This window comes from Argiope bruennichi, chromosome 11, assembly GCF_947563725.1.
Source record: "Argiope bruennichi chromosome 11, qqArgBrue1.1, whole genome shotgun sequence".
Lineage (NCBI taxonomy): Eukaryota > Metazoa > Arthropoda > Arachnida > Araneae > Araneidae > Argiope > Argiope bruennichi.
The window spans coordinates 14,353,313-14,368,267 of NC_079161.1; the positions used below are offsets into that span (position 1 = coordinate 14,353,313).

General features: G+C 31.9%; 1 protein-coding gene across 1 annotated transcript in view; it reads right to left on the reverse strand.

Annotated features, from left to right (window-relative positions):
* Window positions 1-809: 809 nt before the first annotated feature.
* The window catches only part of LOC129957036 (multidrug resistance-associated protein 1-like), a 108,134-nt gene continuing 93,988 nt past the window's right edge, over window positions 810-14,955 (reverse strand). The window contains exons 27-32 of the mRNA XM_056069155.1: window positions 13,828-13,929; window positions 9,333-9,482; window positions 7,976-8,134; window positions 5,920-6,086; window positions 3,106-3,300; window positions 810-1,059 (exon numbers count right to left, since the gene is read on the reverse strand). Coding sequence (XP_055925130.1) covers window positions 948-1,059; window positions 3,106-3,300; window positions 5,920-6,086; window positions 7,976-8,134; window positions 9,333-9,482; window positions 13,828-13,929 — 885 coding nt within the window. The 3' untranslated portion in view covers window positions 810-947. The remainder of the gene's footprint in view (window positions 1,060-3,105; window positions 3,301-5,919; window positions 6,087-7,975; window positions 8,135-9,332; window positions 9,483-13,827; window positions 13,930-14,955) is intronic.

The window sequence follows — 14,955 nt, forward strand, 5'->3', positions numbered from 1 at the left end:
TTCGTCACTGAAGAACCATTTCCGAAGGTAATTTTCATCATCCTCAATTCGAGTCAAAATTTGTTCAGCGAATTTACGAATACATAATCGCCTTCAGCTGAATGCCTACAAAGTGCAAATTGTGCAAGCTTTACACTTTAATATCATTAATAAAATTCTTTGAGTTATAATTTACGAATACGTAATCGGTTTTTGCGTAATATTTTTTATTCGAAAGTTATGAGGTACGGAAACCCCGACAATAATTAATGAACACCCTGTATATTAATAGCATTAATTTACAAATCACATTAATTACAATCTATTATTAAAGTTATATAATAAGCTTAGTGATTTTTTTCTTCTTTAAATGCATTTTAATCGATTTTTTTTGTATACCATTATAAGAAAAAAAAAATAGCCTTTTAAAGGTTTCGTTTCAAATTAAATGCTCTTTTTGCCTATCATACAAATTACTGTTCAAAGGAATCCCTCATATTGAAATTAAATAGGTAACAATAAAAAAAATGACACCAGTAAATAGGTGCTTTATTAATATTTTAATTCCTATTTGAAACATTTAATTAATAAAAAAATATAAATTATGACTAAACCGGCTTGAGGGAGTTGAAATTAGTTGCTTTCTAAAACAGTGCATAAATATGATCTTATTAAATTATTAAAGCATAATTTATAATAGTTTTGAGAAATAAATAAAACCAGTGGGAGTAGTTTTATTCCTTATATACTCAAAACATGCTCACATATTCTCTATTAAATGTATAATAGAAATTTAAACAAAATGTAAGAATTCAACGCAATTACAAAAATACAAAAAAAAAGTTTATTAACTAAAGTTGCTAAAAAGATGGATAAAACAAAATTGCAAACAAAAAGTACAAATTCTTGTTTTCAACACAAAACAAAGTGTCTAAATAATCATTGTGTGGATTGTGCTAAAATGTCTATTATAGGAGACCTGCAGCGTGGCCGAGCTGATAAAACAGTGACTCCGGATTTTCCAGCAGTTCGTCTGGACTTCCATCTTCCTCAATGCTGCCTTTGTCCATCACAAGGATCCTGGGGAAGACAGGAAAGTAAATTTAAATATTCTGCAGGTGTCAGAGAAAACATACTCAAAAAAAGGTGAATATATCAACATAAATGGTTTCATTTGCTTTAATTGTTTTTCAGCGGAAATTTTTTTTAAAAGGGTAGAAAACCTCTGAGAAAAGAAAAAAAAAATTATTTACATTTTTTTACTCCACATACAAACTTATATGAGTTGTGATAAACCTCCTTTCATGTAGATAGAAAATAACTGGAGGAGCATAACTCTACCAGCGGCAGGTTTTTCTCAAAAATTTCTCATATACTCCTTTAAAAAAAATGTTAAGCCCTCCCTCCCCCCTCCCATGAAAACTATGTACTTGAGGAAGGCTGTGCATTAGGGTGGAACTGAAAAAACAATTTTTGATTTGTAATAGTGCGGAAAAATTGCCTTTTGGTGTAGATAAAATAACTTATAAATATAAAAAATGTTGAAGTAGGTGTTGAGGTGTTTCAAAGACGTTAAAATTTCATAAAATTGAAAATTTTTACTACATTTTAAAGTTTTTTTTAAAGAAATAATCAACTTTTGAATTTTAATTTGTAGTAGCGCGGAAAAGTTGCTTTTTGGTGTATATAAAATAAATAGAAATTATAAAAAAATATGAGAGTATATCTTGAGTTGTCGCTTCCTTGTCACATGTATGCTGTGACAAGGAAGATCTGTGAGACTGCAACCAGAATTTTTAAAAATTCTCTTTGAACCTAAAAGCTAACTTTTCACTACTATTGCTAAACTAAAATATAGGAAAATTTTTTAAAGGACCTTTTTAAAAATTTCTATTTTTTCAATTTTTTTTTTCTTTTTTTTGCAAATTTTAAGCTCTTTGCAGCACCTCAAAATAATGTAATATTGCAAGTAAATTTTTAAATATTGTTTTTGAACCTAAAAGGCAACTTTTCCGCACTATTACTAAACTGAAATCTAAAAAAAAAAGTCATTTTCGTTCCACCTTACTGTGTATATCAAGAGCACATAGGTTTTTATTTTCCTAGACTGAGATAAGGAGGAAGTGCAACAACACACGGAGGATGCTAATCTTTTCCTCTCTGACCCTTATATAGAATGACAGATAGAATATATACAAATGTTAAAACATCTGTCAAAAGACATCTGTACTTCATGACAGTATATTTTTTATTTTCCAATGTAATACGAAATCTAATATTTTTCCCTTGCATCAGATCTCGTACTCTACAGCTGACCACTGTTCGAGTTTTTAAGATCTGTCCCAAAATAGTCTCTCGACAAATTTATATAAGAAAATAATTTGAAGAATCTAAACGAGTTTCGTTTATATTATAAAAATTTAAAATAGTTCAATCTTTTAATTGCTTTTAAAAAGGAATTTGGATTTAGTGTCTTTATTAAATCAAATTAAGAAACATGTGAAGATTCTAAATAATTATCAAAAATGTATTTTATTATACTACTGTTTAGTCTGTAATATATATTAGGCAACATTACTATAATTACTATGGAATTAGTAAACATTTTTTCTTCACTCTCAAATGGCTCTACTGAAATGGAATCAATATTTAACCCTTTGTTGTTGAATGTCTTCTTTCAGCCGCCATTCGAAAGGATGCGTCATTTTGACATTTGATTTATTTATTTAATTTTAATTGTAAAAATACCTACAGAATATTAAAATGATGTAGATTCATTTTTCAGGGAAACTCAACCTAAAGCAGTTGCATGTATTTATTTTTTTTGGTCCTTGTATTAAATGAATAATTATGCATCGAATTATCTTTCCGACTGCAAACGGTTAATTAAAATTTATCGGTTAGTTAAAATTTTAAAGTACTTTAATCCATAAGGTATTCTTATATATCAATGGGAACAATTTTAATGAATTAAAAATGAATGACAATTTTATAAAATTCCATCTTTTTAAATGCATAAAATAAAGACAATCATTGAAAAGTAATATTTGCCTGAAAACAGCCTCGCATTCTGCTAAAAACATTCTGCATACAATTCAATTTGAAGTTCAGGTTGTTTCAACTCACCTGTCATAATCCAGAACTGTGTACAATCTGTGAGCTATTGTGAAGACAGTACAGTCCCAGAATTCCTGTCTTATGGTCCTCTGAATGAGCTTATCGGTTTCTAAATCTACTGCCGCTGTGGCTTCGTCCAAAACGAGGATTTTGGTCTTTTTCAGTAGAGCACGAGCAAGGCACAGTTGCTGTCTCTGGCCAACACTGCAGAGAATATGTTTATATAAATAAGGAGATATAATTCGAAAATAAGGAAACTGTGCGTGTAAAGTGAAGAAAAGAATTATTTTTAAAATACAAAACAATGCAGGTTGTAACATTCCCCGTTTCCCAGGACTGATAAGACATTGTGTTGTACTGATTCATTCTGCCGTCGCTGTTATTTACTAAACTCCTCGAGATATCCAGGTGGCCAGATAGATTCACCTGGGTGGTCTCGCATCTGTTCATTAGCGACTACAATGAAAGACCACATATGGAATTCCTCGTCCCAGAGGTATTGATAGTACCTTTAAAGAGAAAGAGGTGTCCAAACATCTGGATGATAGATGTTTCTCTTTGTGAAAGGACCCTCCCACGACCCACTGGCGCCGCTGAGAGAGCATATAGCTGAACCCCTATAGACCGAAAGAGAGCTCAAATGACCAATGTAAATAAACAGGTGATATTGTCGCCGAAATAAAGTGCGGAGATTTTTTTTAGGGAGAGAAGAAACGAATGGCAGGAACTGTTGGACTACGCCCACGAGTTCGTAGTCTGAGAAACTATCCCTGAAATGGTCGTGTTGACGAGATGAAGAACTGAGTTTCAAGAAAAACCTTCGACTTTGACTGTTGTATCTCCTCTTACAGGTGTAAATAACTATTTATTTAACCAAGATTAGAACAAGTTGTTCTTTTGTATATATAGGGCTGTAAAATAAAGAATTGTCTGGAAATTCTGCTTCGTTATTTGATCAGTCTAGATCAGGACATTACACTATAAACATTTAGAATGTTTTGTGCCTCGCAATATAGTGGAGAAAGTGAGTATGGGACATCTTTTTTTTCTATGGAATAAAAACAAAATTTGATACAAATCTATAATTGTAGAAACCCAAATATTAAATTTCATTAATCTAAGTTGTTGTTATTTCGAATTGCTGCGTTTGCTTACCCACGAAAGCAAAGACTGAAAGACATCTGCTGCAAAATGTGATTGAGATACAAAATTGTAATAGTGACAATATATTGTTGTTTGTTTGTTTCTTATGGCACTTGCCACTGACAAGCCCGCTGTTACGAAGACAGCGATTTAAGCCTGAGGGGGACGTCTCTTATTTTTTATAGCAGCGCCAACTAGGGCCAAGAGTCCGACTTTGCTACTCACGCATCACTCATTCGCTTGCACAACCCCTTTTTACAGGAGGGCACATTCACACATCTCACAGATAGAACATCAGAAGAACAACCATGCCCAAACTGGGACTCGAACCCGGGACGCCCAGATCACGGGGAAGACGCGCTACCCCTATGCCAGGACGCCGGCGTGACAATATATGGGAACATTATGGTGACCTGTACAGAACATATAGGAAAACTGAGTATGGATTTTGATCATTCCACAGATTGTAGTTCTATTTAAACATTGTACTCAATGTTGTTGACAAAACTGCCTACGATATTTCGTTTTTAGTTTCTGGTATATGTCATATAGATAAAGTATAGTAATTGTTACAAATTTGAACTCGTGATTTTGACGAATCTCCGCACTTTATACCTCCCCGTGCTCGAAAAACACATTTTTGGAAAATGTCCATCCGTCTGTCTATATGTGACAAATGTAACTAAAAGAGGCTTCGAACTAGACAGCTGAAATTTGGTATAAGATTTTTAAGATCTGTTCAGGGGAAGTTCCGATTGTCCGGCTGCTGAAATAAGTTAACACTATAACTACAAAACGAAGAGAGCTAGATGGATAAGATTCGGTATACGGATTTAACATTCACAGTGTAGATAGATGCCTTTCAGATTTTGAGCAAAATCTAACATTGTGTGGATTGTCTGTCGGTCTGTAGCTTCAGAAGCATGTAATCGCAATCATTTAAAAACGCATTGATTTAAATATATGAAATTTTGTGACTACAAGCGAGGTTTTGTGTCAAATCTGTGTTTCAATCGGTTGAGAAAAACGTATCTAAAGCATAATTTCGATTTTCGGATACTTTTAACGGCATATCAGGGATTTATCGCCAAAACACTCGCCAAGGATGATCCAAATAATCGGCAAAATGGGCTCATTTCACGCCAAAAGTTAATATTTCGTAACCCTGGTTCGCCAGTGTTGTGGAATGCGTTGTCTGACATGATGAGTTTATTAGAATATACGAAAACATTTTGGAAGGACTACTCCCGCTGATTCTGAATTCTTATCTTCCTAAGTTACATCTTTCACATATTTATAAATTTACAAACAGACAGATGATAAATTTTTTATCTATAATTTGATAAAAATCTTAGATTCTAGAAATAAATCGATGTGTCACTGACCATTCATTTATTTATTTGAACATTGAGTCTTTGTAGTTTCGTTTAGTTATATTAAAGTCCCAATTTTAGGACTATTTTGGGACGAACCTTGTAATTTTCAACCGCAATCAGATGACGAGGATGACACCTGAGCTCCAAACTTCCACACCACAGCAATGGGAGGACGTTTGGCCCCGATCGATTTAATGTGCACCAGACCCGCTTACATGATGGGTATTCGGTGGAATCGGATCTCGAACCTGGGTTGAGTCTTTCTGCAGATTTTATGCAAGAAATAAAAAAAAAGTTCTCAAACCTTAAATTTTCGCCCCCTTCCGAAATTTGGTGATCCAACCCAGCTTCTAAGGAGAGCACAAAATTCTTCAAGTGTGATTGTTCAATCGCCTTCCATAAGTCTTCATCCGAGTGAACTTCGAGAGGATCCAGATTGCGTCTGAGAGTTCCACTGAACACCACGGGATCCTGAAAGAATAGAATGCTAATTCATAATCATAACCATAATAAAATATTGTTAATATTTTATTATGTTATGATCATGACGTATTATTGTTACATTACATATATATTATGATCATGTATTATTGTTAATATTTTATTAATAATAATTTGTCTCTCATATTTTTTTTCTATTTTTTCAAAACTGGTTTACAATGTGGATTCGTCGTAAATGAGAGCAGGTGTATCTTAAATATCAAATCGAGATCAGAAAACCATCCAATAAGAATAGAATTAAAATTTAACCTATTCTTATGAATCTAATAAAAAAAATAGAAAAGAATTTCTTCTTTAAACTACAACGTCAAAAATAAGTGCTAAACGAGTGGTAAAATAACTCTTAAGCAAGTTAGGATTTTTATAGCAGTAATCAATTTCATTTAATTATTAATGCAACTTTAGTACTTTTCTTCTGTGTAATATTTACTGCGGTTTAATATCTTTAAAGAATTATTTTAATCGCCTCTTGATTTAGTTTCGTTTCGATTTTCCATATTTACGATTGAAAAAATTTTTTTTTTCTTTTCGCGACAATTATAAAAGCATGTTACAAAAGTTTTATTATTAGTTAACTAATTCTAACATTTTAATATTTTCTTATTTCTTTCTAATAAATATTATAGAATCTCTTAATGAATGTTTTATGAAATACAGTATTACTTGGTGCAACTTAAACAAAATTAAAATTGATCCGTAACTGGAGAAAGGAGTGAAAGTGACTCCGCGTTGTTCATTAGCTCTGATTATCGCGTGGTATTTTGTCCTCGAAATACAATCATTTCCTTAGTATCTTCAAGTTGTTCGTTTCAGCAGTATGTTGGCAACAGTCTAAGTAAGAACACGCGCGTATAACCGAGTTATACTTTTTTCAAAGTGTTTGTTGTTATTTATGGAGTCACTGACTACATGGCTCCGAAACTGCTTTTAATTTGAATAATGTAAAAATAATAAAGAGATATTCTTGAAATAATATTTTAAAATATTATATTCTACATTTTTGTTTGTTAAATTCTAACAGTTATTAACATTAGTGTAATTCCTAATATCTAAACGAAGTAAAAACTTGTTAAAATTTTGGTTTTTCCTATAACATCTTTCCCTCATTTAATATTATTGCATTTAACATTTTTAATATTAATATTTTTGGTAACTACATGATTTCTAGAACGTATTGTGTTTCCAAAATAAATTCCAATGCTGTTTACAAAAGACAAAAAAAGAAAAATAACAATGTAGTCATTTTGACTCCATTGTTATTTTCTTTCTTTCTTTCTTTTTTTTTTTTTTTTTTTTTTTTTGTCTTTTCATTTCATCATTTTGACTCCATACGTGACGCATGATGAAATTCATGTCTCCAGTTACGGGTTAATCGATTAATTGATAAATCACTTTTTAAAATACTAAAATAATGTGTTCTCACTCGGAACCTAAAGCTCTGCACATTTTTTAGAACTCTAATATATTAAGAAGGAAATGAAAAACATTTCCAAATTAACCCTTTCTAAGGCCGTGGGAAGTATGCTTCCCACCAAATTTATCAATCTTCGTATGAAATTATGTAGGCTGGCATGAGTTCTGACAAATCTTTTTAGAAAGACAGAAACTTAGATGCTTCAGTTCTTTATCTCACACAAAATGTTGTGTCTTGGTTTGTCACTTAATTATTAATTAACCAAATTAATTAAATTAAATTTATCTAATAAGGTAAATGAATCCCTTTTCTTATTATAATTTCAAGACTAAAAATATTTTAACATAATATGACTAGAAAAAAATGGCCCTTTAAAGGGTTAAAACTTGAAACAAAGCTAGAAACACAAAAACATTATAGTTAGTTTTATGGATGTGATACGTACCTGGGGAATGATAGTTATCTTTGACCTAAGGTCGTGAAGTCCAAGCATCGCAATATCAACGCCGTCGATCAGAATGACGCCACTTTCGGGTTCCACTATGCGGAAAAGAGCCAAAGCCAAAGAACTCTTTCCAGCTCCGGTTCTCCCCACTAACCCTACCTGAAAAACATTTCAGATGCGTACCATCCATTTCGTCGCTTTATCAATAATAAATCACATTCTGATTAGTTAGCAGTTACGATAATGTCATCATGTCATATTATTTAATAAATGTTTTTGCATCCGTTCTGTTTAGATTGGCGAAACATCGCCAGATCTGGCGATTTAAAAAAAATTTTCTGTCAACCGACATTCATCCTGAAATTATATGTGGATAGAAAGGAGATTAAAAAACAATTTCTAGTTTCCATCCTGTTCAATGAAACTGAAAAAGTATCTTTTTTTGAATATTTTTTTAAAAAAAACCTATTTTATAAAAGAATAGTTCTGCCTTTCCTTCATTTTAATTTTTAATACAACAATAATTTAGAATTTTGTAGGAATTGAAGACTAACGTTGTTGTTGTTAGCGAACGTTTCTTGTCTTAGTACCGCCAACTAGGGCCAAGAATACGTCTTAGCTACTCACGCATCACATGCGCTTGCACAGCCCCTTTTTACAGGGGGGGGGGCATTCATACATCTCGCAGATAAAACAGATGAAGGACAACCATGCCTGAACCGGGACTCGAACACAAGACGCCCAGATCACGGGAAAGACGCTTCCCCTATGCCAGGACGCCGGCTGAAGACTAATGTTCTATAACTTTGTAAAAATGTATTGTATTTCATTTTAGTAATAAACTGGTAAATTGATTTGTTATAAAATACAGATAATATGACAGAATTGAAGAAAAAGTTCTATCAGTTAATGAAACAATGAGTTTGGTCAAGCCAGAGATGAAATGCGCAGTTACAGAACTAAATTTTTAAAATTCTGTGTTATCCCGGAAGGATGCTCAAAGTTATGAAAAATGACCCCTCTGAAAAAAAAAAAAAAAGCTTTTCCTTGTTGTTGTTGTTCCTTATGGCACTTGCCATGGACAAGCCCGCTGTTCGAAGGCAGCCGATTTAAGCTTAAGGGGCAGCGCTTCTTGTTTTTATCGTAGATCCAACTAGGGCCAAGAGTACGACTTGACTACACACACGTCACAACTCTTTTTACGAGGCGGACTTCACTCTAGCATTTCATTCACTCATACACAGATTGTAATTTCGACCTGAATCAGAGAATGATCACCCCTGATTCAGCGAATCCAACGCTCTACCAACCAGGTTATCCCGGCCCTTTATCTGCAACTAAAATAAGTGAAGCCTACCTTTTGTCCTGGAGGAATACTGATATTTATATCTCGGAGTACTAGCTCTGTTCCAGCTCTGTACCTCATGTTATATTCTCGAAATATCACTTCTCCTCTGGATGGCCAATCATCCCTCGAGAACCGGACGCACTCCGTTTCCCAAGAAGCCTGAAAAGAAATTACTCGTTAGCCTGAAAAGAAATTACTCGTTTTCTATACGAAGTATAGAAAAATTATTGTAACCTTCAAAAAATCTGAATTCGAGATTTTGACGTATCGAGAGTTAGACCTAATTCCACGAATTCGGAAAACACATTTTTGGCATTCTGTTTTTTATCCATCTGTCTGTCTGTGACAAATTTTGTGACTACAATTGTGGTTTTGTGCCAATTTTTGGTTTCATTTGGTTGAGAAAAATGCGTTTAAAACAGAAATTCGATTCTCAGATACAATGAATCGCATGCCATGCGCCAAAAATCTCGCCAAGGATCGTACGCTAGATTCAACAAAAATGCTAAATTTTCGCCAAAGTGTAATAATTCATAACTATGGTTTGCCAATGCCACGCAAGGTGTTTTGTCGGATATCAGAATGCTAGAAAGTTTTGGTAAGAACACTCTTGCTAAATCTATACGGTTCTAAGAAATCATTCTTTCTGAGGGGTGGGTGTACATAGCGCCTATTTGTAAAGACTGTCACGCGCACACACACAAGAAAAATGATTATATAGAATCATTGAAATTTATAACTGTATCTTCAAAATTTTGGGCAATATAAAGGAGCTCTTTAGGGCATGACTAGTTAATGAAGCCACTTAAAACTTTACCTAACAAAATTTAGAATGAACAGCATGCGATCTCTAATAGAAAAAGGTTTTATTTATCATAAAATTTAAATTTAAGAACCGTTTTCTCTTAAAAATGTCACAATTATACACGCGGCTCGAAACACTGAAGCCATATTTAAATTTTGCATCCCTCCTCCCCCAAAAAAACAATGGAAGATCGGGGAATAGTGTCAAATTTAATATCAAATTTAAAAATTCGAATCAAGCTAGTATATATTTTAGCTTATTGAAAATATTTCTTCTAATCATGTCTCGGTTCATGCCTAATCAATTAGAAACAAATCTTAATCAAAACAATCGTTTAATATTGGAATTTCGGGAAATGAATCCAAGGGACAACGCAGTCACACGTTAAAATATTTCTCTAATGCATAATGAATATTTAATGAAAATTATTTTACATAATGCACTTTTTTTTTTACGCAATAAATTTCAAACCAGAATAACATATTTCAGCAGATCGCATGACCTTGAACTGTCACCGAATTTTATACTAATGTCTATGAAAAATAATTTCAATTCAAAAAACAGATTTTTAAGAATCAGTCAAGAATTTCTTATTAGAAAATTTCAAAATCTTTCAATAAAGAGAAATTAATTGTTTTGGGGATGAAAATAAATTACGAAAAGAATGGATTGAATTGTTCGAACGATTTCTCTCCTCTATTTTTTCTGCAGCCTTTCGTATAAGTAACATATTTTAGCCTATATTAGATGTTCACCTACTTTGCATTGAACTTTTCTTATTTAGAAAAGGACTCCAATATTGCGATCTTTATTACCAGTAACTACGCATACTCAGACCGCTCGATCGCTTGTGTATTATTTTCTCTTTTTTTTAGTCTGCACCTGGCCCTTTCACTTATATATAAATTAATGAGTTGCAACAATAGGATTTGGGCATTTTGTGGAAATTCTGTGTTTCAGACACGACAAAAACAGTTTTACTCTCTCATATATGAAGCCTAAAATGGTAATATACTGTAATCGTGAAAATATTCAACCACAAGTTTTTGACGAATTTCCACATTTCATATCTGTTTCCGAAACACACATTTTTTGAGATGTCTATTTGTGAATGGGATAAATCAAAAAGCTTTGAGCTAGACGAAATTTAGCACCAAAAAAATTCTTATTTTATCAAATTTTGAACAAAATTCATTAAGTAAAAGTCTTGTCTCTTTGATTGTCCGAATGCAACAGAACATAACTATAAAAGGAGTTAGACGGATACAATTTAGTACATATATTTACTATCTAAAGTGTAGATATATATCGATATGTATTTACTATGTAATGTGTAGATATGTATCGTATCGATATGTATTTACTATGAAATGTGTAGATATGTATCGTATCGATATGTATTTACTATCTAAAGTGTAGGTATGTATCGTATCGATATGTATTTACTATGAAATGTGTAAATATGTATCGTATTGATATGTATTTACTATGAAATGTGTAGATATGTATTTACTATGTAATGTGCAGATATGTATCGTATCGATATGTATTTACTATGTAATGTGCAGATATGTATCGTATCGATATGTATTTACTATGAAATGTGTAGATATGTATCGTATCGATATGTATTTACTATCTAAAGTGTAGATATGTATCGTATCGATATGTATTTACTATTAAATGTGTAGTTATGTATCGTATCGATATGTATTTACTATCTAAAGTGTAAATATGTATCGTATCGATATGTATTTACTATCTAAAGTGTAGATATGTATCGTATCGATATGTATTTACTATCTAAAGTGTAGATATGTATCGTATCGATATGTATTTACAATGAAATGTGTAGATATGTATCGTATCGATATGTATTTACTATCTAAAGTGTAGATATGTATCGTATCGATATGTATTTACTATGTAATGTGTAAATATGTATCGTATTGATATGTATTTACTATGAAATGTGCAGATATGTATCGTATCGATATGTATTTACTATGTAATGTGTAAATATGTATCGTATTGATATGTATTTACTATGTAATGTGTAGATATGCATCGTATCGATATGTATTTACTATCTAAAGTGTAGATATGTATTGTATCGATATGTATTTACTATGTAATGTGTAGATATGCATCGTATCGATATGTATGTACTATGTAATGTGTAGATATGTATCGTATCGATATGTATTTACTATGAAATGTGTAGATATATATCGTATCGATAAGTATTTACAATGAAATGTGTAGATATGTATCGTATCGATATGTATTTACTATCTAAAGTGTAGATATGTATCGTATCGATATGTATTTACTATGTAATGTGTAAATATGTATCGTATTGATATGTATTTACTATGAAATGTGCAGATATGTATCGTATCGATATGTATTTACTATGTAATGTGTAAATATGTATCGTATTGATATGTATTTACTATGTAATGTGTAGATATGTATCGTATCGATATGTATTTACTATCTAAAGTGTAGATATGTATTGTATCGATATGTATTTACTATGTAATGTGTAGATATGCATCGTATCGATATGTATGTACTATGTAATGTGTAGATATGTATCGTATCGATATGTATTTACTATGAAATGTGTAGATATATATCGTATCGATATGTATTTACTATCTAAAGTGTAGATATATATCGTATCGATATGTATTTACTATCTAAAGTGTAGATATGTATCGTATCGATATGTATTTACTATCTAAAGTGTAGATATGTATCGTATCGATATGTATTTACTATCTAAAGTGTAGATATGTATCGTATCGATATGTATTTACTATGTAATGTGTAGATATGCATCGTAATAAAACACTGCCCATCTGTAAATATATACTTTCAGAAATACGTAAACGTAACTACTCAGAAATGACTTAAATGTAGCATATGATTTTGTGACTATAATTCTGTTTCTGTAGTACTAATAATTACAGGATACACTAGGACTGTAGTTTAAATTGTTACAAAATAATTCGGTTACAAAATTCGGTTTTTCTGTTACTTTTATGGGCATTGAAAATGCACATTCAGTTTTTTAATACTTTCGTTGGTGTCGAAAATACACATTCGATTTCCAGGCACTTTAGTATCAATCACATTCCTACGATTCATCGCCAAGGAACTTTCCTTTACTAGGCGTTGTTCGGTAATGGCATATGGTTAATATACACAAATACATTTATTAGAGAATATGCGAGAAAGTTTCAGGGAGACTGTTTATATGTCTGTCTGCCTGTTTGTGAGAAGCTTCAATGAATATCGTTTCTCTTAGTTCAATAGTTTCTGCGAACAAGAGTTTCGCTTTGTATACTTCCTGCATGAGAAAGCAAAAAGATATGATTGAAAAAAACACAAGTGAAGTAATTATTCTGTAAACCATTTTTAAAGTTTTTAAAATATTTTTAGATACAATGTCAAATAGATTCATATTAGATTAAATGACTAAAAACTGTATTTTTTCCGTTTCAAATTTCAAAACTCATTTTAATATATTCTGTTCTTTTATAGTCTTCTATAAATACTACGAAATATTAAAATTGTACACATTTTACGAAGATTTAGGGTTCAATTAATATAATAATAAAATCATATTAATTATTCAATGATTAATTTCATTTACAGAATATATCCAATTAGCAAAATCTAACAACAGACCTCGGATTGTAGATCAGAGTACTCGTGTATTCTTTCGACGGATATCATCTGACTTTCCACCTGCGTGAAGACCCGCACGAAAGTTGCCAGGTTCTCTGTCACCTGAAAAAGAAGAAAACATTGTGTCAAAATTGTTACATTTCCAAATAAATGTCGATAGCTCAATCTTTTATTTATCAATCTAAAAATCGAATTTAACATGGATTTTTCAATCTAATTCTTTTTTTATGTTTTGCGTGAAATAATCATTATTTCAAACTATTTTTTACACTCGTAATATTTCTTTGTTGAACTGGATTTTAGAAGTTTTATTTATTTTGTTCAATAAATATTTTTCTATATGCATATAAATATTTAATACCACACATTGTAACTGAGACTGTAACTATTTGGTAATAGCGAGGACCGAACTTGTAACCTTATGGTTCGTAGCCGCGTAACATGACCACTAGACAAAAGTGATCACTCCGGTCCAGGAGCTGTTATCTGGCTTATAAAGCTTCACTATAAGACAATTCAAGGTACACCATGGTGACCTAACAAACGTAATTGCGAATGCTATTAAACATCTTGTAGAAAAGGTTTAATAATTACTTATGAATGTTATATGAGAGAACATTTTAATTCCAAATTATATAAAATTATTTTGAAAATGTATTTACATCGAATAGCAATATACAAAGCAAATCTGAATTAAATTATTCCATGTTGAATTGAGTTGTAACTGGTAAGGCGCATACTCTTCTATTTCCACACTGTTTTATATTAAGTAGTGACAGAATGTCCCTTTACCTACAGCAAATGTCCAATTCAAAATCTAAAACTAAATTCAGGACATCTTGGAATATTTTATGCATGGTGTTATAATCTATTACATGAGCATGAATTGATTTCAATTTTATTTGTTGTTTCTTATGGCACTTGCCATGGACAAGCCCCGTTATTCGAAGACAACTGATTTAAGCCTGAGGGAGGAGCGCCTCTTGTTTCTATAGTAGTGCCATCTAGGGCCAAAAGAACGACTTAGCTACACACACGCCACAACCCTTTTTACGGGGTGGACTTCATTTACGCATTTCATTCACTCATCCACCTAAATCAGAGAACGATCACCCCTGATCCAGTACC